This window comes from Talpa europaea, assembly GCF_964194135.1.
Source record: "Talpa europaea genome assembly, chromosome: 4".
Lineage (NCBI taxonomy): Eukaryota > Metazoa > Chordata > Mammalia > Eulipotyphla > Talpidae > Talpa > Talpa europaea.
The window spans coordinates 104,535,841-104,563,587 of NC_140070.1; the positions used below are offsets into that span (position 1 = coordinate 104,535,841).

A 27,747-nucleotide genomic window follows, 5' to 3' on the forward strand; every position below is an offset into this window, starting at 1 on the left:
TCAGCTTCGCAACCCAGCGCTCAACCGCTGCGCCACCGGGGAGGCCCTATCACTCAGATAATTACATACAAGCTATTAATATTTACTGGCAAATTTCCATTCAGCACACCAGAATGCAAAGAATGTTTTGCTTGAAGTCAAACAAATGTGAATCATAGATCAGTATCCACAACGTACCAGCATTTAGTTAAGTTTTCTCTTTCTAATTCTCAATTTTCTTATCTATCATACAATGATATAATCTACCACATGTATAATATTTGTAACTGGACCCAAAACTGGCAGTCTTCAAAGCATAATTGCAATGACTACATCATGTGGCTATACCAAAATGTAGCAAACCATTGCCCCCTTGCTGAATATTTTGGTTATTTTGAGGTTTTACCTTTATAAAACCACAGTAACTGTGGTTTACAGTTATATCTGGTTTATAAACCACAGTTACTGTGGTTTACCAAGTAAAGTTGTGACACCATTGTAGTCCTTAGTCTTCCTGATCTTTAATTACCATACAATCAAAGGCTGTAGCCATTTTTAGGCAAAAGATTAGCTTTTCCTCACCTTAGAATTTCAATTGTGCCCTAAGATGAATGATTTCAACCTTTGATAGTGGATGCCATTGTAGGCACTGGGGAACTTTTAAGAACCTACCCTGCCATAACAATACTCCCATTGTTAGGGGGAAAAGGATGTCCCAAAGCAAATTCCATATAGGCTTTGTGGACTCCACCCCCACCCCAGGTCAAAGCCAAAGACACTGGGAACTCCAAATCCCAGCACCACCAAAGGGAAGGTGGCTGGGACCTGAGGGTGGGGTTAAGCAGCCAGGTGGATACAAAAGGCAGACACGTGGGCTTTGGGGTTCCCCCATTTTGGCTCTCCACAAGCTCGCAGCGTCCGGCCTGCTCTGAGAGTGACTTTGGGTTTCCAGGTCGTTGGATCAGGTAGGACGCATTGAAGACTTTATTTCCCTATTTTCTCCCTGAGTTGTACATTTTCCTTATTTCCTTTCCTCTTGTAAATAAACCTTTTATTAACCCTTTTGTGTGTGTCTGTAGTAGAGTATTCATAAGTCCCTTTAAAGCGCACGGGTGAGGACCCACAGCCAGAAACCCGTTTAATATCGGGATTGCTCTATAACACCATATACTCTGATTTGGGTAATTGGCGTAGGTAGGGGCTGGGCACAGCTTTTTTACCATAGGCGCCTTTATTTACTACCCTTCTTTCTGTCCTATGAGAGCTACAGGATTCAATGATTCTTTAAGGCTTTTACCATCTGATGGATCATCAAAAGAGCACTGTAAGATCAGGAACTTGTGTAATCTTCACTGAGGCTTTCTCTGTAGTTGTATGTGCTTAAACAGTGGTTCTAAAGTAGAAGGAGATTTTGTATTTGGCATTTTTAGTTATTTTATCTGAGGAGGATATTGCTATGGACATTCTGTGGGATGCTGCTAAGCATCCTTTAGTTCTCAGAACAGCCCCTATTGTTAGTTTTTTGGGACTACTGTTAACAAAGAACCACAGACTAGGTGACTTAAAAATATTATCTCATTTGATTGTATATGTCAATGTGGTTGATCAAGCATTAGTGTCTTCAGGATCCCAGTACTAGGAATTTTTGGGAACAAGAAGTTTGAGATCAGGATGTCAGCAGGGTTAGTTCCTTCTAAGGGCTGTGAGAAGAGAATCTGTTCTTCTTTGCTAGCTTCTGGTGGTTTGCTGGCAATCTTTGGCTTGTGGTTTTATCCTGAAATGGTCTCTGTGTAATGTGGCAGTCTTTCTGTGTCTGTGTTTTTACACAGTCATCTTTTTATAAGGCCACCTGCTATTTTGGATTAAATCCCACTCAATTCCAGTGTGACCATTTTAACTAATTACATCTGCAGTGACACTCTTTCCCCAAATAGCTATAGTCTCAGGTACTGGTGTTAAAGCATATTTTTTGAAGAAACAGACCATCAAATAAAGAAGTATCCAACAAATTTGGGAAGTGAGCAGGAATATCAAGAGGGTCAAGAATCCAGATGGTCAGTGACTGCTACTCTTGGTTAGCAACTTCAGGCTCCCTGCAGCTCTATGTAGATGTGGGTGGCCATGAACCCACCAGGCTATATGTGACACAAAGGGTGAAGGACTGGAGGAGCTCTGTGCAAACCAGAGTGAAGCAAAGTGTTGACCAGACCCTCTGCTTTGTTTGCCTCTTTCCCCAGGTGAGGCACGGCTTTCTCTGTCCTTCTAAGAGGTAGAACAGAAGAGAAAAATAAATCCACATGATTTTCAGCAGTATTTTCAAACCAACTATCTTTCCTCTCCAAAGCCCTGTCTTCTCCCTCTCATGCCCACTAACTCCCACTGACAGCCAAACATAGAATATGGAAAACAGGAAAAACAGCAATACTGCAAAGTTTTATCTTTTGAGCGAGAACACTGCTTTGGGTACATTTTCCCACCATATCTCTTGAATTGCCAAACCTTGCAGCAGGTGGTCCTATTCTTTTTTGTTCCATGGGGATGCTGTCTCACCAACTGTTTATTTCTTTGGCTTTAAGCATTTTATGTGAACTGACTTCTACAGGGTTGGGCAACTGGACAGTCATATTGCCACACCTTAGCACTTAGGTCTAGTTCTTCACTTTAAAAAATATTGTTGTCCACATTCTTCTGTTGTGGTTATGTGTTCCCCTTCACTATTTTGCCAGTTTGAATAGCATGAAGGAAAGGATGAAGGGAGGGGGGTGCAGAGTAGAAACTTATATCAAATTCCGGAATGGTGGATTGCTTCCCAGCAGCAATATGGGTGCCAGCTGACTGCGTCTGGTGCCTGCTCAATGGGAAGAGGATAAAATGCTTCCCTCTGTGGTCTTCACAGCTTTGGGTCTGCGGGGCTCTCTTCGGCTTTTGATCTTCTAATTGCTCAGCTCTCTTAGACCCTCTGCTTTTCCTCAGGATATTGCTCTGGACCAACCTCTGGCCTCTAGCCCTTTCCTATCTGAAGACATCGACTTTAAATAAAGTCTGTGCACCAATTCTGGCTTTCCTGGGCCTGGTTTACAGCCATGTTTCTGCCCTCCATACCCTGGAGGCAGAGGTGAGATGGGACAGGGAGTAAATCCTTTGCTTTGTGTCTCAGTGCCATAGGGTGCTGTATTATCTGGAATCTCACATGCGCTTGTATTTCCTATATACCTATAACTGGTATTGGCCACCTCCAGGATTGACCCTGCCCTTTGGTCCACAGTGGAAGTGTTTGTATGCGATTCTTTTTGCCATTATAGTAAATAGATAACTAGTTAAAATTGTTTTTTTTGTTGTCTTGCCAGAGAGTAACTAGATATGTAACTTCCAGTCTACAGTAGAGAGGACATATGTTGAAGTTCCTTGAAGACATTTCATGTAGATAAAGAGGGTTAGTGGGGATTCATTTAAAAGGAAAGAGAAGGAGGCAAGGAGAGAGTGGAGGGACATAGTCAACAGACTCCAAGAAAACAGATGCCAACCAAGAATACTCTATCCCGCAAAGCTTTCCTTCCTCTATGAAGAAAGAATATGGACCTTCCCAGACAAACAGAAACTCCGGAATTTCATTACAACTAAACCCCCACTCCAAAAAATACTACAAGGAGTCCTAAAGCCAGAACCTCGGAGGGACGAATAACAATGAAAGAAGGCCAAAAAAAAAAAGTTATTAAAAGAATAAATAAATAAAATCAAAGGAAAGACAAACGCAATGGCAAATACAGATGCTAACATATCAATATTAACTCTAAATGTAAATGGACTAAACGCTTCAATAAAAAGACACAGAGTCGCAGGCTGGATTAAGAAACAAAACCCAACCTTTTGCTGTCTCCAGGAAACACATTTAGCTACAAAAGATAAAAATAGGCTCAAAGTTAAAGGATGGAAAACAATCCTACAAGCAAATGGACCAAAAAAGAAAGCAGGAACAGCTATACTTATATCAGATAAAACAGATTTCAAACTCAAAAAGATAAAAAGAGACCCCAATGGTCACTACATTATGATCAAGGGGACAATACTTCAAGAAGAAATAACACTCATTAACATATACTCACCAAACGAAGGAGCACCAAAATATATCAGACAACTGTTGTCCTCTCTGAAAACAGACATCAGAGAAAACACATACGTAGTGGGAGACTTCAACACACCACTATCAACAATGGATAGATCAACAAGACAAAAAATAAGTAAAGAAACCAAAGCTCTAAATAAGGACCTAGAGCAATTGGGCTTAACAGACATCTATAGAACACTAAACCCCAAAAAAACGGAGTACACATTTTTCTCAAGCGCACACAGATCATTCTCCAGGATCGATCACATACTGGGGCACAAGACAAACATCAACAGATACACCAAGATTGAAATCATATCAACCATCTTTTCTGACCATGAAGGCATCAAACTAGAAATAAACCATAAAAAGAAGGCAAGGAACTTTCCTACCTCATGGAGATTAAAAACCACACTACTGGAAGACCACTGGACTAATGAGGAGATCAAAGAAGAAATTAAAAAATTCTTTGAATTGAACGACAAGGAGGACACCAATATCCTAAATGTATGGGATGCAGCAAAAGCAGTAATAAGAGGAAAATATATAGCAATAGAAGCTCACATCAAGAAACAAGAAAGAACTCAAAGAAACAACCTAATCTTGAAGCTCAAAGATCTAGAAAAAGAACAACAAAAAAACCCCAAAACCAGTAGAAGAAAAGAAATAATAAAAACCAAAGCAGAAATAAATGAAATTGAAACTAAAAAAACAATCCAAAAGATCAATGAAACCAAGAGCTGGTTCTTTGAAAAAATAAATAAAATAGACAAACCCCTAGCCAGGCTCACAAAGGAAAAAAGGGAGAAAGCACAAATAAACAGGATCATCAATGAAAGAGGAGAAATCACAACAGACACAGCAGAAATCAAAAGAATAATCAGTAACTACTATGAACAGTTATATGGAAACAAGTTTAACAATCTAGAGGAGATGGACGAATTCCTACAACTCTACAATCACCCAAAGCTAGATAAAGAAGAAATAGAACACCTAAACAGACCAATTACAAGCAGCGAAATTGAAATGGTAATCAAAAACATCCCCAAAAACAAAAGCCCAGGACCTGATGGTTTTACAAATGAATTCTACCAAACATTCAGAGACGAATTAGTGCCTATCCTTCACAAACTCTTCCAAAAAATTGAGAAGGAAGGGACAATACCAAACACGTTCTATGAAGCCAACATTACACTAATACCAAAACCGAACAAGGACAACACAAAAAAGGAAAACTACAGGCCAATCTCCCTAATGAACACTGATGCAAAAATCCTCAATAAAATTTTAGCTATCAGAATCCAACAATGTATCCATAAGATAATTCACCACAACCAAGTAGGATTCATTCCAGGGACACAAGGATGGTTTAACATCCGAAAATCAATCAACGTTATCCAACACATCAACAAAAAGAAATATAAAAACCATATGATAATATCAATAGATGCTGAGAAAGCTTTCGACAAAGTGCAACACCCATTCATGATAAAAGCCCTTGAAATTCTCGGGATACAAGGAACATACCTCAACATCATAAAGGCTATCTATGACAAGCCAACAGCCAGTATCATTCTCAATGGTGAAAAGCTGAAAGCAATTCCATTAAGATCTGGAACAAGACAAGGATTTCCACTCTCACCACTGCTTTTCAATATAATACTGGAAGTCCTAGCCAGAGCAATAAGACAACAGAAAGACATCCAAGGAATCCAAATAGGAAAAGAAGAAGTCAAACTATCACTATTTGCAGATGATATGATAATATACATAGAGAACCCCAAAAACTCCACAGAAAAACTAATTCAACTCATCAATCAGTTCAGTAAAGTGGCAGGATACAAAATCAACATGCAAAAGTCAGTAGCCTTCCTATACACAAACAATAAATCTGAAGAAGAAGAAATAAAAAAAACCATCCATTTTTTTATTGAAACAAAAAAAAATCAAATATTTGGGAATAAATCTAACAAAAGAGGTAAAGGACCTATACAAAGAAAACTATAAAACACTGTTAAAAGAAATAGAAGAAGACACAAAGAAATGGAAAGACATCCCCTGCTCATGGATTGGAAGAATAAACATTATTAAAATGGCCATCCTTCCAAAAGCAATATACAGATTCAATGCTATTCCAATCAAAATTTCAATGTCATTCTTCAAAGAAATAGAACAATTCTTGATGAAATTCATATGGAATCACAAAAAACCCCGAATAGCCAAAGCTCTCCTGAAACAAAAAGAAGGGAATGGAGGCATCACACTCCCAGACTTCAAACTCTACTACAAAGCCATAATCATCAAAACTGCATGGTATTGGAACAAGAACAGACATACAGACCAATGGAATCGAATAGAAAATCCAGAAATAAACCCACAGATTTATGGTCAACTAATCTTTGACAAAGGAGCAAAGACTATGCATTGGAGCAAAGAAAGTTTGTTCAATAAATGGTGCTGGGAAGACTGGGTCGCTACCTGCAAAAGAATGAAGCTTGACCACTACCTCACACCATACACAAAAATCAACTCAAAATGGATTAAAGAACTAGACATAAGACCTGAAACCATAAAATATATAGAAGGAAATATAGGCGAAACACTACGTGATTTGCACATCAAAGACATCTTTACAGACACATCACCCAAAGCAGTGATAGTGAAGGCAAAGATAAACAGCTGGGACTACATCAAATTAAAGAGCTTTTGCACAGCAAAAGAGACAATAACAAAAAGAAAGAGAAACCCCACCAACTGGGAGAACATTTTTGCACCCAACACTAATGATAAAGGACTGATCACAAAAATCTGCAAAGAGCTGATGAGACTCAACAACAACAAAGAAAAGAATCCAGTCAAAAAATGGGCAGAAGAGCTAAAAAGAAACTTCTCTGAAGAGGAAATGCAAATGGCCAACAGGCATATGAAAAAATGTTCAACATCACTTGCCATCAGGGAAATGCAAATCAAAACTACCATGAGATACCATCTTACACCAGTGAGAATGGCACATATTAAAAAAACTAGCAACAACAAATGTTGGCGAGGGTGTGGAGAAAAAGGAACTCTTCTGCACTGTTGGTGGGAGTGCAAACTGGTCCAACCACTATGGAGAGCTGTGTGGAGATTTCTGGACCTACTAAACATAGAGCTTCCATATGATCCAGCAATTCCACTCCTAGGTATTTACCCAAAGGACACAGAGACATCAATTCCAAAGAACACCTGCACCCCTATGTTTATAGCAGCACTGTTTACAATAGCTAAGCTTTGGAAACAACCCAAATGCCCAAAAATAGATGACTGGATCAAGAAGATGTGGTACATATATACCATGGAATATTACTCAGCATTCAAAAAAGATAAACACATGCAATTTGCAGCAACATGGATGGCGCTGGAAGGGATCTCATGCTCAGCGAAATAAGCCAAAAAGAAAAAGAAAAATACCGGATGGTCTCACTCATAGCAGAAATCTAGAAAACTTAAATAAGGGACCAGGAAAATGAATAACTATAAGAAAGTGAAAATCAAAATCAACAAAAAACTATGAACCAGAGACACTTTTAGGGAGGCGGGGGCGGGAGGGGAGGGATTGGGGTCAGAATGGGGGGGGCTGCAATTTTATGGGGAATATAAAAATAAAATTTATTATTTAAAAAAAAAAGTATAAACTACATAGTAGCTTCCAAAGACTTAGTATAAAAAAGTATACACTGTCACAATAATTTTTCTATTGTATTGCATTTTAAAAACATGTGATATGTTGGGTTAAATAAAAGACCTTTTATTTAAATATAAAAAAAATAAATAAATAAAATAAATAAAAGGAAAGAGAAGGAATAAAAGTAAATAACCTAGCCAAGAACAATGGCTATTCTTTTCTCAGAATTTCTATGTCTAAGTATATTATGAAACAGAGAAAGTTAGACTATAGGAAAATAAAACCTTATTATAAAAAGAGTAGTTCTGAGAATATACCAGTTATTGTTAATAGAAAAGGTGCTGAGGCAATTTAGTTGTAAAGAGGAAAATGATCCCCAGCAAGTGCAGATGTGCGGCTGGGTGATGATTGCATATGTAAATGTGATAAAGCTGGCAGTTAGGTTCCCAGAGATCATCTCAGCACCCAAATTATTTGTGTTGAGAGTTATCAGCATCTGCAGTAGTTATTTTTGGTATCAGTTCCAATTAGTGGACTGAAGTTTGTACAGATAGTCTCCAATTTAAGAAGCATCTGATTAGGACAACTCATTAGACACTCCTGGTTTGGACATATAAATTGCCCTCTTGGAAGCAACTTATTCAGGACATCTAGAAAAATATCCTTCCTGCAAAAGAAAGAGGAGTACAGCTTCTTGAGCCCCTGCAAGAGCCAGTGGGTGAAGGACAAATGTGTTCCTGTGCTCCAGGATGAAAAAGGAGAAGCATTTTCTCATTCACCTTAGTTACAAATATTGGTTAATTGTACATCATGTGCTGTGTTAGTACTATCTTGTGCTCAACTGAATATATTTTATCCTGGGAATCTAATTTCCATTTATAAGAAAAATACATTCCCATCCAAATAGGAGGCTTACAAAGAAATCTTAGGTTGTAACTCATTCTTAAATGGGAACTGCCTTGTAGGAGATGAGGTAAACATCCATTTCTAAGCCTTACCACTGATGAAATGCTGGGCAACAGAAATTTGGGGTTGAGTGTTTACTGAAAAGAGGGCTACTAATTACTAATTACATTGCTGGGTAGTTGAGATACAAAAGATGAAACAAGGCAGCTCTCTTACCGGCTTTTGACTCTGCAGGCATTTCTTTTCACAAAACGTTTCCCTTTGCAAAGTAAGGACAGTAGATCTGCTGCCCACCTGTCACTAGGCAGGTACCTCTTCTTTTTCCTTTGCTTAATAAGTCTGTCCTTTTAAAATGTAAAAAATTTAAATTAAATAAATTAAATTTTAATTTTAAATTAAAATTAAAATTTTAAATTAAAATGTAAATTAAAATGTAAAAAAATTTAAATTAAATAAAAAATAAATTTATTAAAAAAAAGAAAGAAAGATGAAAAAAAAATAAAATGTAAAAAAAAAATTATGAATTGAATTGGGACTTTTTCATTCAAGGAAAATACATTTCTTTCCAGAAGTCAACCAGAATACACTAGAAGAATATTGCAAAAAAAAAAAAAAAAAGTTGCAAATGAACAATAACAATGTCATGATTTAAAAATGAAATGTAATAGAGAAGCATAGACGATGGAGTGTTGAGGTATATGATTTCAGTGAAAAGTATCTGGAAATTACAATGAGACAGGATTGATATTTTCTAAATATGTAACATTATACAGTTTCTCTATCTCTCTGAGCTTTTCTCATTTGTAAAATGAAATAAATAATGCCCATCTTGTGGCTGATTCCTTAAGGAATGTTAAAGTCCTTTGTAAGCCTCTTATTTGGATGTGAATGTACTTTTCTTATAAATGGAAAGGATGAAAGTTTAGAGGTATTGTGTATTAAGAGTCCAACACATGACTTAGCACCTAAGACACCTGATAAGCTAGTCTGCCTTCTTTGACCCCATGTATCTCCTAGAAGTGTGTTTTTTGGTTTCCAACTCTTAGGGGCTTTTTCCAGAGGTAATTATATCATATCATATCATATCATATCATACACACACACACACACACACACAAACACACACACATTACCTATAATATACATTTATAATTTAATTACATCATGATCAGAGCAATTATTTTGTGTATACTCTTTGTTGAAGTTTGTTTTATGGCCCAGGATATAGTTTATGTTGGTAAATGTGTGGGTACTTGAAAAGTGTGCATCCTGCTCTTTTGGGTGGAGTATTTTACAAATGTCAATAGGTCAAGTTGGTTGAGAGTATTCAACTCTTCTATATACTTTATTATTTCTTGTGTACTTTTTAATTAATTATTGAGAAGGTAGGATTTAAATCTCTGACTGTAATTGTGAATTTATCTATTTTTGTTTGTAAGTTGTCAGTTTTTGCTTCATATATTTTGAAATTTTTTCATTAGGTGACAACTATTTAAGATTATTATTGGATTGACCCCCTTTTTTTCCTTCTGGTAAAATTATTTGCTCTAAACCCTACTAAGCCATGGCTATACTACTATGATAATATAGCCATCCCAGCTTTTATTTTATTACTGTTATCTTGCTATATTATTCCTATTCTTTGTATTTTTATATATATATATGTTTTTTCATTTGAAGTCATTCTTTGTAGACAGCTATAGTTGGGATGTGCTTTCTTTATCCAATCTAACAACCTCTGTCTTTGATTGTGGTAGTTAGACAATTTACATTTAATGTGATTGTTCATATGTTTAGGTTTTAAATCTATTGTTACTTTTTTCTATTTGTTTCATGTATTCTTTGTTACTTTTTCTCTCTTCCTTTTTTGGATTGAGTATTGTTTAACAATTCCATTTTACCTCCTTGTTGGTTTATTTAATATAACTATTTTGTTATTTTATTGGTTACTTTTGGGTCTATGGTGTGTGCCTTTAATTTTTCACAGTTTATCTACAATTAATACTGTGTTTTTCACATACAGTATAATAATCTTACCATATCTCCCTTCCTGGTCTTTGTGCTATTGTTGCCACATGTTTCACTTTACACATGTGCTATAAACTTCACTTTTCATTGCTACTTTTTTTGTTTAAATGTTCAATTATATTTTAAAGAATTCTTTCAGCTTTTGTATTTCACCTTTGAGTTTGAAAAATATTCGTGCTGGATATGGAATTTGAAATTGGCCGTTTTATTTCTTCAGTGCTTTAAAGATGCCCTCCACTGTCTTCTTGCTTGCACTGTTTCTGCTGTCATCCTTATCTTTGCTCCCTCGTATACAACTTGTCTTTTCCCCCTGTGGCCACTGTTAAAATTTCCTTTTCTCTCCCCACCCCATTTGATTTGATTCAATTTGTATGTAGTTTTTCCTCCTTTCTTGTGTTGAATTTCTTGGATATGTGGATTTATGAGCCTTTTGGATCATTATTTCCTTAAATATCTTTTTCACTGCCCTCCTCCTCCTTTAGAGATTTCAGCTCCACTTAAAGTTTTCCCACAGTTCACTGATGTTTCATTTTTAAAATTTCTTTCTTTCTCTCAGTATTTAATTTGAATAATTTCTATTCCTATGCCCACAAGTTCAATATTCTTTTCTTCTATGATGTCTAACCTGCTAGTAATACTATACATTATATTTTTCATCTCAAAAAGTACAGCAGTCTTTATTTTAGTTTCCTATTTTTCTTGTTGAACATATGAACCAGTTATAATAACCATTTTAAAATCTCTGTTAATATTACTGTCTATGTCAGTATTGGGTCAGTTTTGATAATTTCTTTTTCCTCATCATAGCTTACATTTTCCTGTTTTTTTTATGATCAGTAATTTTTTTATTAGATACCAGACATTGTGAATATTAGCTTTTCTAGACATTTCTGTATTCCTATAAATATTCTTATATTTTATGTGTATATAGATAAGTTACTTGGAAAAAAGTTTGATACTTTCAGTTCTTTCTTTTAAAATGTATTAGGCAAGACAAGAGCAGTGCTCAATCTAGGGCTAACTACCCTGTGATTACTGGGTGCTGTCACCTCTAATCCTTTCAGGTGATTCTCCCCCCAGAAAGCTGCAGGTAGTTTCTTCACACACTGATGAATCCCTTGTGGATTTGTCCCAGATGGAGTAAGCAAGAAAGGTTGGAAGAGTTTTATTTGTCAACTGTAAAGTACCATTCGAGTGTAAAGTTTTGGGTATTACTTTGGTTTTCCTGCTGTTCTGTATTGTCAAGATCTATAGACAAATCAGAAGCCTCCCTCACACTTGTACTTTCATGTCTCCTTTATCATCCATGGGCTTTTGTTCCATTCCTCTCCATGCCCACTGGCTTCTGTCATGTCAGTCTGAGAAAATAACCAAGAGGGTAGTCCTCTCCTGGTCCCCTGGTCATTGTGTCTCCAGGATACAATGCTTTATTTGAGTAAAAAGAGTGACTTCTGGTTTATAGTTGCTTGTTGATTTTGATTTTTACTTTATTATAATTAGGTTTTTTCCTGGTCCCTTATTTAGGTTTTCTAAATTCTTGCTATGAGTGAGACCATCCAGTATTTGTCTTTTTCTTTCTGGCTTATTTCACTAAGCATGATCCCTTCCAGCTCCATCCATGTTGTTGCAAATGGCATGAGTTTATCTTTTTGATTGCTGAGTAATATTCCATTGTGTCAACAGGCATCTATAAACCAGAGACATACTACAGGGGTGGGAGGGAGGAATAGGATCAAAACAAGGGGGCTGGGAATTGTATGGGGACTATAATCAAGATGAATAAATACACTGTGCAAAAATGAAAAATGATGTAAACAATGTATGAAATAATGAATAAAAAAATAAATAGCTTAAAATAAAATTAAAAAAAGAAAAAGAAAAAGAGTCACTTCTGGGCCTCATTCTTCCTCATAGCCAGAGCATAGAGCCAAGGGTGTTAACTCTAAATTATGAAAGAATTCAACTCTTGATACAAGAATTGTTTTTATTCACTGTCTCTTCTACCCCTTGCCTTTAAAAATCTTGCCCCCTGCCCCTCTGCTTAACCCCAGAGAGTCTAAAGCCTACCTGTGTTGTTGAGATGTCTGTATTTTTAGAGACAGGTTGCCCTAGAATGTTCTTCCCTGAGGAGAAAGCAAGAAGTAATGGACCAAGGCTGCAGTAGGGGCAATTGAAAGCAGACTTAAGGATTGAATTGTCTGGGGCATTTTACCCTGGTTAAAACAGTGCTGGAGCAACAGGGAGGGGAAGATATGAACTATAGCCACGGAATGACCCAGACCTGTGACTCAGAGGCTCTAGTTACCATAGGGCCTGCTTGAAAGTACCAAGGATGGCAAGATCACTGATACCTGGCACTTACAACCCATTTTTGGAATATCAGTTGGGAAGTGTTAATAAGAGGTCAAGTCCAAGGCAGAGTCTAGGAGACTGAGAAACCAAAGAATGCCTAGGAACTATGCTGAATGAGGTCTGACTCTGGCCCTGCCTGGAACAGAAACTGTTGGTTTTGATGAGAAGGTAAACAGAAACCTGTTTTGATCCATGTCCCAAATTAGGGCAGTGACAGGCATCAGTGTATTACTTTAGTAATACTTAGTTGATATTTTCTACTTCAACTTTAAGACTGTGCTGGGAGCCAGGATAAGCCAAATGGGATTGAATTTTGCACATGAATTTTTGCATGTATAATCTTTTTTTTAAAAAAAGATTTTTATTTATTTATTTATTTATTTATTTATTTATTTATTTATTTATTTATTCAAGCACTGGATATAGTCAGAAGCGTGGGAGGGTGAGAGAATTCACCAGAGCCAGAGCAGGGAGCAGAACAGGCAGAAGAACCAAAGTACACTGCTGAGGGAAGCAGCAAGTGACAGGAGAGGTCTGTGGGCCATGTGGGACCCTCCTTCGGTGGCCGGGGAGCAGCCGGGGATCGAACCGGCGCTGCGGAGGCTGCAGGCAGCTTCGCAACCCAGCGCTCAACCGCTGCGCCACCGGGGAGGCCCACATGTATAATCTTGTACCAAGTAATTTCTGAGGGCCAAAGAATGAATATTAGGATTGGTGGGGTTTGATGTATTATTTAATTTACTAATTAATTTACTAAATATTTATGGAGCCCTTACTGGGTGCCAGGCACTGAGAGAAGGAGGTGAAAGCCATTTCTGGACCTAAGCACATTAGAAAGACAAACACTTGCAATTGGAATATGGCGGGCACCATGAAGGGGGTTGGCACAGATCACTCTGTGAGCCCAGAGGTGCTCACCTAAACTAACCTTGGAAGAGAAGCAGATATGAAAGTGAACTTTCTGGAGGAAAGTCTTAAAAGGTGAGTAAGAGTTGGTTAAATAGAAAAGTGGGGGTATGAGGGTATCCCAGACAGAAGCACAGAAGCAAGGTGCAGTGAAAATGAGTTTCTGGAAATGTAAGCACATTTATTTTGCAGGCTATTCGTTAGGGGAGTGGTATGAGTTGAAGCTGAAAAGCATGTATCAAGTGAAAAAGGTCTTGCATGCCATGCTAGAATATTTTACCCCAAAGTCACTGAACAGTTAAAATAGAAGGGAGGTATAACTGACTTGGAGTTGTATGCACTCTTTTTGGTAGTAAAGAGGAGAAAAGTTGGGCCACAGATAGAACAGGGTGTATAGCTTTTATTGCTCACCTGGTTGTGCTTTCACTTGTCTTCATGATCCCTTCTCTTTAGAAAATCTAGCTCTTCCCTGTCTTATCCAATGTGACTTCCTGCCACCTCCAGTTTTAGTCAGGTGACTCAGCTTATCCAAACATGCATGCTCATCCCCCTCCCTCTCTCTTTTTTTGAGAAGATTTATCTGTTTATACATACAAGAAATGGGGTACAGGCCAGAGATGCAGGGGGTAAGAGGATCCACCTGAGACAGAGTGGGGAACAGAACAGGCAGACTAACTGAAATACACTGCTAAGGGGAACAGCGGGCGAGTCAGGAGAGGTCTGCTGCACCATATGGGTCACCTCCCTGGTCAGCCGGGGAATCAAACTCATGCTGCAGTGGCTGCGCACAGCTTCATAGGTTGCGTCTTAACTCCTTCCACCACCAGGGAGGCCCCTCATTCCCCTCTCTTTGTCATGTCCACTCAACAAACACTTAGTAAGCACCTGTTGTGTACCAGCCATAGTGACTGGCATGGGAACAAAAAATGAGTGACACATGGAACCTACCTTTCAGGAGCACATCGTTACTGAGAGCATGACAAAAACCATAGTGTAGAATAAACATCCAGTACCATGGGCACAAGGAGAAGAGACACTGTCTATGAGAAGCCCTCCTTCTCTGTTAAGCCCTGCCCATCCTGAGGCTTCTGCTTTCACCCTGTGTAGAAGCAGGGCAGTGTCTCTATAAACTATACGGTAGTCCCATCTTGCTTCCATATAAAACTGTTCAGTGATTTCCCACAGCCTGTGGAGTAAAGCCCCTAAGCTTGGCATGCAAGACTCATTATCTGAGAGTATAATGTAATGGTTTGAAATTTGGACTCTTCAGTCAACCAAAGTTTTAGTCCCTCAGTTTCTTCATTTATAAAATGAGGCCCATATATCAACTCTATAATTATTATGAAGATTAAATGAGTCGATAGGATGGTCCATTGCATATGAAAAATATTCAGCTCTTATTGGCAATTATTGTTGTGAAATTTTATTCATTTTCTTTTTGGTCAAGAAAATGTGTCAAGAAATTTAAATCCCTAATTATCTTTTATTGTGTAGCTTGACCCATTTTAACGCATTGTCACATTAATTCTCTCTAGAATTATTTTGTTCTGCTGTGGGGCAGCATACACTGTATCTGTATCTGTACTGCTAAGATACTTACTGTATTGGGTATGGTAGCCAGCCATCCCAGTTTGCCTGGACTTACAAGCTTTCCACAATGTACAACTTTTCATGCTAAAATCGGGAAAGTCCTGTGCAAGTTGAACACACTTATGCACTCACATTTCAGATTTGCTTTCTATTTAACTCTTATTGGTCTGGAACTTAACTTTCAAGAAAGCTGGCTTTGACTTTTTCACAACTTTTTATTTATTGTCTAGAAATTACAAGGTCGTAGCCCATATCTTTCTTTGAGGTTTCCTAAGATTGCCTCAATTTTTATTTTATTTTATTTTATTTTCATATTCCCCATACAATTGCAACCCCCTTATTTTGACCCCAAGCCCTCCTTTCCCCGCCTCCCACACCCCGCATAGACTATCTCTGGTTCATAGTTGTTTGTTGATTTTGATATTTTCTTTCTTATAGTTATTCTTTTTCCTGGTCCCTTATTTAAGTTTTCTAGATTCCTGCTAGGAGTGAGACCACCCGGTATTTTTCTTTTTCTTACTGGCTTATTTCGCTGAGCATGATCCCTTCCAGCTCCATCCATGTTGCTGCAAATTGCATGTGTTTATCTTTTTTGAATGCTGAGTAATATTCCATGGTGTATATGTACCACATCTTCTTGATCCAGTCATCTATTTTTGGGCATTTGGGTTGTTTCCAAAGCTTAGCTATTGTAAACAGTGCTGCTATAAACATAGGGGTGCAAGTGCTCTTTGGAATTGATGTTTCTGTGTCCTTTGGGTAAATACCTAGGGGTAGAATGGCTGGATCATATGGAAGCTCTATGTTTAATATTTAATAGGTCAAGAAATCTCCACACAGCTCTCCATAGTGGCTGGACCAGTTTGCACTCCCACCAACAGTGCAGGAGAGTTCCTTTTTCTCCACAACCTTGCCAATATTTGTTGTTGCTAGTTTTTTTAATATGTGCCATTCTCACTGGTGTGAGATGGTATCTCATTGTAGTTTTGATTTGCATTTCCCTGATTACAGGTGATGTTGAACATTTTTTCATATGCCTGTTGGCCATTAGCATTTCCTCTTCAGAGAAGTTTCTTCTTAGCTCTTCTGAGCATTTTTTGACTGGATTATTTCCTTTGTTTTTGTTGAGTCTCTTCAGCTCTTTGTAGATTTTTGTGATCAGTCCTTTATAATTAGTGTTGTGTGCAAAAATGTTCTCCCAGTTGGTGGGGTTTCTCTTTGTTTTTATTATTGTCTCTTTTGCTGTGCAGAAGCTCTTTAATTTGATGTAGTCCCAGCTGTTTATCTTTGCCTTCACTATCACTGCTTTGGGTGATGTGTCTGTAAAGATGTCTTTGATGTGCATATCATGTAGTGTTTCGCCTATATTTCCTTCTATGTATTTTATGGTTTCAGGTCTTATGTCTAGTTCTTTAATCCATTTTTGAGTTGGTTTTTGTGCATGGTGTGAGGTAGTAGTCAAGCTTCATTCTTTTGCATGTAGCGACCCAGTTTTCCCAGCACCATTTATTGAACAAACTTTCTTTGCTCCAATGCATATTCTTTGCTCCTTTGTCAAAGATTAGTTGACCATTAATCTGTGGGTTTATTTCTGGATTTTCTATTTGATTCCATTGGTCTGTGTGTCTGTTCTTGTTCCAATACCATGCAGTTTTGATGATTATGGCTTTGTAGTATAGTTTGAAGTCTGGGTGTGTGATGCCTCCATTCCCTTCTTTTTTTTTTTCAGGAGAGCTTTGAGATTGCCTCAATTTTAAGGTGCAGAATTTAGGGAATTGCTGAAAAAAGTTCTCCCATCAGCTCTGGGTATATTTACTAGAAACTGTGCACATGAGTCTTCTTTAACCTGGTCAACAGCCCCAGAGGTCTGCTCCTGAGCCTGTCATTTCTCACCACTCCCGGTATTTCCATCATGACCGTATTTCCTTCATTTGCTTTCCAGAATCAGCATACCTTATTTAAGTCAATGGCAAAGCCTTCTTTTTCACACAGGATCATGTTGTCCCATGAATTCCCCAGGGTAAGGGAGGTAGGAGAAGGACACAAAAGATTTTTTCCTCTTCTTCAGCCCCCCTGCCACACCACCCCAGTTTACCAGCATTGGGTCGGTATTTGCCTTCCTTCTGACATTCCATAAGGATCCTATGGAGCCTCCATTAGTAGTCCTTAAAGCCATGAAAAGTTTGCTGAAGACCTGCCCATCTTTGCAATCAAGAGCCCTCAGAACTTCCACCCTAGTGTGTTTATTTCCCTGGACTGCCAAAACAAAGTACCACAGCGTGGGTGGCCCAAACAACAGGCAGTTATTGTCTCACAGTTCTGCAGGTTAGAAGTCAGGACAAGGTGTCAGCAGGGTGAGTTCTTTCTGAAGGGCTTAAGGGAGAATCTGCTCCCTGCTCCTCTCTTCACTTCCTACGGCTTGCTAGCACTTGGCTTGTAGATATAGCCTCTGATCTCTGCCTTTATCTTCACATGGTGTTCTTCCTGGCATGCTCCCATTTTTCACATTGTGTTCTTTTTGTGAGGATACCATTCATATGCGATTAGGAGTCCACCCTATTCCAGTATAACTTGAGCTTAGCTAATTATTTGATCTTAACTAATTACATCTGCAATGTCTTGGCTTCCAAATAAGGTCACATTATGAGATACTGGGTGTTAGGACTTTAATATGAGAATTCAGGGGGCACGAAATCCATTCCTTAACAACCAGGTCTTCAGGTAAGTAAAAAAGAAAGGAAAAAGAAACTGCACAGGGACCAGACGTCATTTCTCCCTGGGCAGAGTAAAGTGCCATGCAGTCATTGCTCATAAATTCATTCCATTTCTCCACTCACCTCTCTCCACTGATGTGCCTATCAATAAACATTCTCAACAGTAACCCCTTCCTTACCACTCTATAGGTGCAACTCTAAGGATATTAAAAAAATATGATATAGACCTGGGTCACCAGCTCTAAATCAGGACTATAGGAGATTTCTTTAAAGGAAAACCTGTTGGGGCCTCCCCAGTGGCGCAGCAGTTGAACGCTGGGTTGCGAAGCTGCTCGCAGCCTCCGCAGCACCGGTTCGATCCCCGACTGCTCCCCGGCCACCGGAGGAGGGTCCCACATGGTGCGCAGACCTCTCCTGCCACCCACTGTTCCCCTTAGCAGTGTACTTCGGTCCTTCTGCCTGATCTGCTCCCTGCTCTGGCTCTGGTGAATTCTTTCACCCTTCCGCGTTTCTGACTATACCCAGTGCTTGTATAAATAAATAAATAAATCTTTAAAAAAAAAAAGGGAAAACCTGTTGAAGAAAAGTTATGTCCATGGCATAAATGCAATAAATATTAAAAGGCAACAATTCCCATCCTGATGAATAATAATTACAAATTGGTTGCTTTTTAAAATGCTCTGGGGAATACCATGGTGTGTACATTGTGAGTGCGAATGAGTGTATGTGCATACTGTAGCTTATGATAAACAAAATCACCAAACTCCTCCCCAGCTTTCCTACAAACATTGAGCCATCACTGGGTGCACAGGGAATAGCCTGCATCTTCTCATTCTGGCTGTGACCACTTCCTTCTGTCTGCTTCCTAGAGTTGCTGACCCCCTCCCCTCCAAAGAGACAGCTCTGTTCCAAAAGATAAACACCAGTAGTTACAGGAAACTTGGTGAAAAGTCAAACAAGTCTCCCAGTATGTTTCCCTGGTCTCCTTACATAGATACTCAATCTTTGTGGATGAAGTATTTCTGACTCTGACAGATACAGCCTGAGATGTGAGAGCCATGATGCCTCTTTGTAAGGGTTGGGGATTGGGGCTCAGATAGGGAATGGAGGTTCTCACATTCTCCTTGCTACTTTCAAGACACTCTGTGCCTCTGAGAAATCTCAGGGATGGAGGCACACCTAGGCAGTGCCCGCTTGTGCAGAGCAGCCAGGCAGGCTGCTAGCTTGCTGAGAGGCGGCAGAAGAGCTCAGCACATAGCTCCTCTCTGCCAGATCAGGGAGCTGTCTGCTCTACACCCACACCCTCAGCTCCAGCTCCGGGTAGCCCGTGTGGGCAGGGGGAAGGCGCGAAGCTCAGTACGTGACTGCGATTGACTTTCCTTCATTGTTTTTGTCGGCAGAATACGTACACCAATGCGGACAAGCTCCTAGAAGCAGCAGAGCAGCTGGCTCAGACTGGGGAATGTGACCCTGAGGAGATCTACAAGGCAGCTCGACACCTGGAGGTCCGCATCCAAGACTTTGTGCGTAGGGTGGAGCAGCGGAAACTTCTCCTGGACATGTCTGTCTCCTTCCACACACACACCAAAGAGGTAAGAGCAGTTGGTGGAGATAGGACTTTGATTGGGCGGATTTCTACTGACAAGTTGAGTTAGTTTCCTATTAAAAGCCGGATACCAGATACTTAGGGGGTGACTAGCCATTTAATATTGATGATATTAACAGTTTGTTCCTTATAATCTCTGTTTAGGTCTCCATAAATGAGACAAAATTTTCTCCTCTCCAGTGAGGAGGGGGCTGTAGAGGCAGGTGCTTTGGGGAGTCTGCTAGGGCATTCTCTCTACTCCTGGAGAAATTTGGAAATCCCTGGTATAGAAATAGTCATTGTAAGAGGAAATGCAAGAGAACAGAGGCTCCCTTCCCACCGTACACCCACTTTCTTCTTGGTTGCTGTATTTTTGTCAGAAATCAAGAGTCTTGTAGGACATTATCTTTTCTATTAGTGAGGAATATACAGAGTTTGCAAATGTGGTCTATGTTTTTCTTTTATTTCACTTAGACAATTAAATTTTCTTAATGAGATCTGCCAAAGTGAGTCAGCCCTTACCTGGCCTGGTTGTAGAGTCAATGCCAGTGAAGGAAGCGGGACCGAGGTGCCCACCAGCAGAAAGAAGCCAGCTGGCCGTAAATCTGAACCTGAATCATTCATGAAGTAGAGATGGGAGGATTATGTTACATTGTTGGCAGGCAGAGGGGCTGTGGTGAGGAGAGTTAGAAACCTGTGATTGCTTTTTATTTCTGATTAATGTGGGGCACTCTGAAATCGCATCAGTGGACAGTAAGGAGGCACATTTAACATCTTCTATAATAACACCCTTGGCAGATGAACTCATTAGGTGGATTCGTGTTTGTGTTCCCCCAGGAATTCATTTTAATGGAGTATTAATTAAAGTTTGATTGCTGCTCAGGAAAAAAAATATCCTTACTTAATTAAGTTGATTTTTGATACTTGAAATGCATTAAGAAGCCTGGCTGTTACTACTTTACAGGCTTTTCTGACACTTCGTGGGAATGAATGCAAATCATTGCAGTGCCTATCAGAGTAAAACATGAAGAGATAATGTTTTCTAAACTGAGATTCCCTGGGCAGATGAAGGGCTGGCAAGCTCCCTGAAGCTGGCTCTGCTTCATCTCCATGGGACCACAGCTTCTCTCTGATGATTGTCTGTAAAGCAAGAGGATTAGCTTTAATCCAGGTTTTCCTGCTTGGTTGTCTGCTTGCTTGTGGCTTATTCGATCCTTAATAATGATCTCAGAAAGCAAAGGCATGTGTATTCTCTTTTAATTGTGAGCCTGCAAGTAACGGAATGGAGCATGAATGAACAGGAGTCATGTTTCCTGTGAAGATGATGGAGGTTATGGACAAGCCAGCTCCTATGGAAGTACCACTCCTGAAAGGGTGAAATGGCTTCCAGGAACCCTTTCTAGTTATGAGTGATTCAGGTTCAGATTTAAGCCTGGCTGGCTTTTTCCTGCTAGTGGGCACTTCAGTCCCGCTTCCTTCACCGGCATTGACTCCATAATCAGGCAGGGTAAGGGCCAACTCACTTTGGCAGATCTTTCCTTCTGTAAAAAGGCTAGAAGACTAATTCTAGTCCAGCTTCTGCTGCTACAGAACCAACTGAGTTTGCAAATTAATATGTCTCTATCTTGGGTTGCCTCACCTATAAAATTATGCAGTTAAGCTTGTCTTTATCTGACTCTTAGTTTATTTGCCTTATATTCCACATAATGGTGACACCATCCCTATCTCTTTCTCCTCTGACTTATTTAGCTTAGCATTCTCCCTTCCAGCTCCATCCATGTTGCCACAAATGGCATGAATTTTTCTTTCTTGATTGCTGAGTAATATTCCATTGTGTACATATGCCACATCTTCTTGATCCAATCATCTGTTTCAAGGCAGTTAGGTTGTTTCTATAACTAAACGACAAGTAGGGGAGGGATAAGAACAAAGAGGAAAGAAAGCACAGTAGACTATGGATGCCTTATGGTGGCAATACCTGATTAGGGTATCCAAATATTACCTCAATTAAAAATTAATTAAAAGTAATAATAAATAAAAAATAGTAAATAAAATTATTCAGTTGGACTGGATGGCCCTGAGCCCTTTTATGGTTCTAATGTGAGCCCAATATTCCTTTCTTTTTCCTTCTCCCCTTCTTTATTTGATATTAAAATTGATAATAATTAATAGTAATAGTAAATAGCCTTGCAGTAGTACAGATGATTCATCTAGTCTGAGATTTGTTTTATTGTAAACATTCAGTATATATTAGTACAGTTTTTTTAATTGAATACTTATTTAATTGAGTACTATTTACCAGATACATATTATCTCATGTAATACTCATTATAATCTTATAAATTTTATTAACCATATTTTCAAATGGGGAAACTGAGGCTTAGAAAAGAACTTGTCTGAGGTTATAGAACTTCTCAGTAGTTCAGCAGATTACATAACTGTCTTCCTGAACACTGCGTTTGAGCTTTTAACTGCTACCCCACACTCTATCCTTTTTTTTTCTTGTTTCTCTCCTCTCGTCTGTTCTTCTTCCTTCTTCTTACTCTTTGTTTTCCTCTTTACATTTTCAAATCCCAAAATAGGGACTTGATGGTAGGGCAGATATTAGGTGAAAAATGTAAAGTGTCATCAAGGTTCGGTGTGAGCTGAAGTTATTAGCATTGTTTTTCCAGATAGTTCTCAAGACTTGCTAAGAGTTGAGACTTGTTTTCCCACTGAGACTCAGATTATAAAATCACATGAATAATGAAATACTACTAAAGATGCAGGGTGTGGGTGAAGAAAGAGAGGAAATGAAAATGTAGTTAGCACCTTCTATATGTTAGGCTAATCAATAGCCATGGTAAATATCATTTTATTCCAATTATACAGATCAGAGAAAATAATAATTTACCCAGGATCTTACAGCTAAGATGTAGTAAGTCGAGGAATTGATCACAATTCCTTCTAACTCCAAAGCCCATGTTTTTTCTCCTTTGCCACACATACTTTCATAAAAAGACCAGAAAGTGGAGACTTGGAAGAGTTTTCTCCATCCGGGAATTTATTCAAGTAGGAGGCTGTGGAAATTAGGTAGTCTCTTTCCTCAGGATCCCAAAATGAGAGAAATTAGGAGCAGTCCTGCCTGAATGCAAAGAAGTGGGTGATTGTAAAGAACTTTCTACTCAAGAGGTCTACAACTTTCAGATCTATTTATTTTCCAGACTGGAAAGAAAATAATCATTTTGAGTGACTCTAATAGAGGAGGTATTTTAGGGGCTATCCAGTAGGACTTCCATCTGCATGTTTATTCTCCGTTACCTTCCTACTTCCAAAACTAGTCTGCCTGAGGCCCCCTTATGCAGAGGAGCAAGTAAGACATGTGTACATATGTACACACCTAAGTACATTGCACACACGTACGTTCATATGCATATGAGTATGCACAACCGCATATATATGTATATTGCACACACACATGTTAAGTACAGTAAGCTCTTGGATGCTAGAAGGATCTGACTTCCAGATCTAGATCTCAAATAATTGGGCATGCTGTGTGTCTTTGGAAAAATTATTTAATCTCTGTTACTTTGTGATAATTTTTACAATGATTATTACAAAATTGAGTAGTAGTACAAGGTTAACTTTTCTTTTTCTGGTATAAAGCTCCCTCCCAAAAACATCCTTAGAGCATGTCTAAAGTAGTCTTATTAAGAAATGTGAAGATTCAACTAAGGCATCATTTTTCCTTGAAATTCTTCCCTAAGGCTCCCAACTTCCCACCTAGACATGACTAAAGCACTATTTATGTACCTCCAGCAGGGACCACACTGAGCTGGTGGTTTCTTCCTCATTAAACTGGAAGCACTCATATGTAGAGAGCATATGTGGGGTAGATGTGTAAATAATAGATACTATTGTCTCTCTTTACAACTGTGTCTCATATATAGAGATGCTGAATAAATACTGAATGGGTTTACTTGACAATAGGAAGCTAATAGTTTCTCCTACAAAAAAAGAGGGGATGACGTGTGGGCCAAGGGAGAGAGTGAAAAGCCTGTTCAATCATATCTTCTACTCCAATTCTTTTCCTTAAACTATCAGGCCATGTATATAAATAGGGAAACAAGATGAAGAATCTGAATCGCCTATGGTAGCTCTCCCCTAGGACCTGCATACAGGCAGAAATGGATTATCAGGTAGGCAGAAGTGAGCATCCCCATATAAGCTCATGAAGGGCTGTGGTTTGATCTTTCTATATTCCATTTAATACCTCTCAAGACTTTGCCACTTGTGGGTCCTCTTTGATCTGGGTCTATTAACTCTTGACTGTTTCCCCTTGACTCTACAGGAAAACTCTCTTTTAACTTGAGGCAGGATTAGTCTCCAAGTCTGCTAGGGAATTTAAGTTGCTGCAGTTATTTTTCTTTCTTAAATAGAGTGGAGAAATGAAAAGATGATATCTGCTCACTTTTGCTTAAGTGGCTTTGGGTAGTACAGGAGTTACTGGTAAATACTGTCATATATCTTTCTTGTCTAGTTATCTCTAACTCCTACCTTCTTTTTTCCTTTGCTTCCTTCCTACAACCATATACTGAGTTTTTCCATTATTGCCAATGTATAATAAACTCTTATTGTAGGGTAGAATTTTGAAAGAATTAAAGCCCCCTTTACAGGAGATTTCTGAGCAGGAATTAAACATTCATCTTCATAATGATTTAACCTAAGCTTCTTATGACTCCCCAGGCTGAAGTTCATAATTTTACTTTAGTGCACTTCATACATCAAAATATTTGTTCTTATTGGGACCAGAGAGGAAACTGAAGATATAGAAAAAGATATCTCCTAGCTCATTTCTCCTGCTTTATCCCATGTGCCTGCTTTGTGAATTCTTGGAAACCCTGGGAATCTGGAGGATTAAAACCACCATTTCATGGTGATTTTATTCATAATCTTGAATAACCAGAGGCCATTTAATTATCCCACGTCAGGTGATTCATTAAACAAATCATGGTACATCTATATAATGAAATAATAGCATACAGTCATACAAATCACATTGTCAAAGATTATTAATGACATGATTAAGAGCTTGTGGTATAAGACACTAAAACTGTATACCCACGTGACTACATTTTAATCACACATAGAAAGACTAGTAAGAAATATACAAAGTAGTTAAGAATGTTACAGGTGATTTGATTTTCCTTTGCATAATTTTTTTGTCTCATAAGTTCTCTTCAGTGATATTTTCAGTTGGAACTCAGGAAGAATTCCTATAAATGTTATTTTATAAAAACAAAACCATTCATCCCCACTAGAGAGAGGAGCTACTTGATAAAGAGAGTTGACAAACATGTGCCCAGGATCTTTTTAAACATCCAGAGTCTCTGCTATTAGTACAAATTTTGCTGAAATTTCAAATATCTTCTTTTTGCCTGGGGATAAAAGGGCAGCTGGCTATTTGCTTGTCTGGAAAATTAAGGAGGCTGTAGGGAGAAGTATTAACAAATCCTTGTTTTTTTGGTCCAGGAAAAAGGCATTTGTAGCAAGTGTCATCTACTCAGCAGAGATTGTCCAGACAGAATTCTTTTTCATTGGTGTGTTTCCATGGAAATGCTGAAATTTGCTGGGCTTTCAAAATATCCGTTTTTAGATATTTTTCTAGTAAAAAAGAGTCGAATTTACCAAAGAATGTGGCCAAGATAATCAGCCACAGCTGTTTATTAGACAGCTTAATTAAATGCCCACTTCAATTTGTTTTTAACTTGCAAAATCCTTTTCCCCACTATTTCCTGCTCAAATAGATGAACACACTACAAGCACCATAGATGTTCCCTGTACACATGTTCCTCTACACTTGCTGTAGAACCAAAACTAAATCAGCCTTCAAAAGGAATATTGACTTCAAAAGAAAAACAGTTCAGCCTTTACTTCAACCACCAAACAGTCATGATGTGTATTTGAGAAATTAAAACTGGTAGTCACTGCTAAAGAAAAATGATCACTTCAAAATGAGGGAGGAGGCAGTTCATCCAGTGGAATTGGTACTCCTTTCAACATCTCTAGGGGTCAATGAGTTGTATCAACACAGTAACTGCCAGAGCTATGCAAATTAGCCCATTAGCTGAGAAGATGATGGAGTAAAATTAGCTTTTTTCTTAGCCACTCATCCATTAGCCTTATTATCTCTGCAAACTGTCCATTTCCCCCCCATCCTTCTTTCCTACTTTCTTCAGCAGCACTTTTCTTGGGTTTCCCCACTATCTCACCAGGACAGCTTTGTGGACTGGGCCCTCCGGCAATCAGTGATTTCACTATTATTTGTAGAGCATTGAAAGTCTCCCTTAACTCTTCTCCTGATAAGGGCCTAGAAATTCCCAAAATAGGCCCATTCTTTTGGGAATAGGCTTTTTTGGCCATAACTACATGTGTTCCCTGAGAGAAAGAGCATATGAAGCCATCCACATGCATGTATATAGTCATGTGTTACTTTAGCAGTAGGGATATATTCTGAGAAATGCATCATTAGTGATTTTGTCAGTATGGGAATGTCATAGCGTGAGTTTATACAGTTCTAAATGGTAAGCATATGGAATAGCCTATTGGGAGTCCCATCATCTGTGTGGTCCATTGTTAGCTGAAACATCATTAAGTGATGCACAACTGCATCAACTCCAGGAACCAAATAAAAACAGTATGGGTCACAGGATAGGTGCATTTTGATCAAAAGAGAGGGCCTGCAATTGCTGAAACATGAGATCCTTTCTGAGCAAGGCATGAGTTGATGGAGAAGTTGCAAGGCTAATCACATGTTAGAACCCAGGTTAGCAGAGAAGGAAGATTACCCTTGGGGAGACAAACCAAGTTGGATCACTATAGAAAAAATTACATGGTAGCTATTACAAAGGTGCCGTAAGAGTGAGTGCTGGTCTTACCCTAACCAGTCTTCTGTCTCAATGCCTGTCCTCCATTGAGATATTGAGTTCATTTTCCTTCTCCTAAATGACCTGCTCCATGCCCAAAATTTTTATCTCTCTCTGTTCCTATCTGTTTTGCTTTCCTTCTTCATTTTAAAAAATATCTAGACTGTCCGTTCTTTAGGCTTTTCCTATTCATTTCAGGACAAAGCTTCCAAGACTGAAGAGAGACCCATATCAATTTTACATGTTGAGAAGCCAAATCTAGTATTGACTTTTTACCAGTTTCAAAATGAAGGAGTACTTTAAACTTTCCCTCTGACTCCTAGAGGAAGTGGAGATTGCTTGCATCAAAAATATCGTTTAAATATAATAATAATAGTTAACAATTGCATATATAGTATTTACTATTTGCCAAGTACTGTATATATGTATATATCTCACTTCAAATCAGTGCTTGGTATATAATTTCCAGTGCTTTTTCTGTTCGAAACACTATATTTAGCTCTATTAAAGTTGTCTGACCAGTAATAATCATCCTGATTGCCTTTCTCCATCTTCTTCACTCTTGTGGGGAAATGCCTCATATTTATGTGAGATAAGTTTTATCTTTAGCATTAAAATTCCTAACCAACCCAGCAAACCTGAAAAGAACAAAATAATTTAGCATAACACATATTTTTTAAATTAATCTTCACTTGGTTCCTTTTTTTTTTTTTTTGTGGGACCCTCGCCGGTGACCAGGGAACAAATGGCACTGCAGAGGCTGCAGGCAGCCTTGCAACCCAGCACTCAACCGCTGCGCCACCAGAGGAGGCCCTTCACTTGGTTCTTTTTATACATGACATTCTTTTTTTTATATTTGCAAAATCATTTCTAGGAATGATGTCTGGCTGCCTGGAGGAAGTATTCGGAGCCCTTCTTTGTGAACGATGAAATAATGTTTGTCCATCACCAACCTCCTGTTCTTCCCAGATAGCTCAGAGATGAGCGGTCTCTCTGCTCTAAGATTAATTTCC

General features: G+C 38.7%; 1 protein-coding gene across 12 annotated transcripts in view; it reads left to right on the plus strand.

The window, feature by feature from the left end:
- KALRN (kalirin RhoGEF kinase) overlaps positions 1-27,747 on the plus strand; it is a gene marked incomplete at both ends in the record, with an annotated part of 649,897 nt that overhangs the window by 332,978 nt on the left and 289,172 nt on the right. For 11 of the 12 annotated variants that reach the window (XM_084231955.1, XM_084231959.1, XM_084231961.1 and 8 more), the window contains one exon: positions 19,645-19,836. In XM_084231955.1, coding sequence (XP_084088081.1) covers positions 19,645-19,836 — 192 coding nt within the window. Of the gene's footprint in view, positions 1-19,644; positions 19,837-27,747 lie in introns of those variants that run through there. The other variant, XM_084231958.1, reaches the window with a different exon arrangement.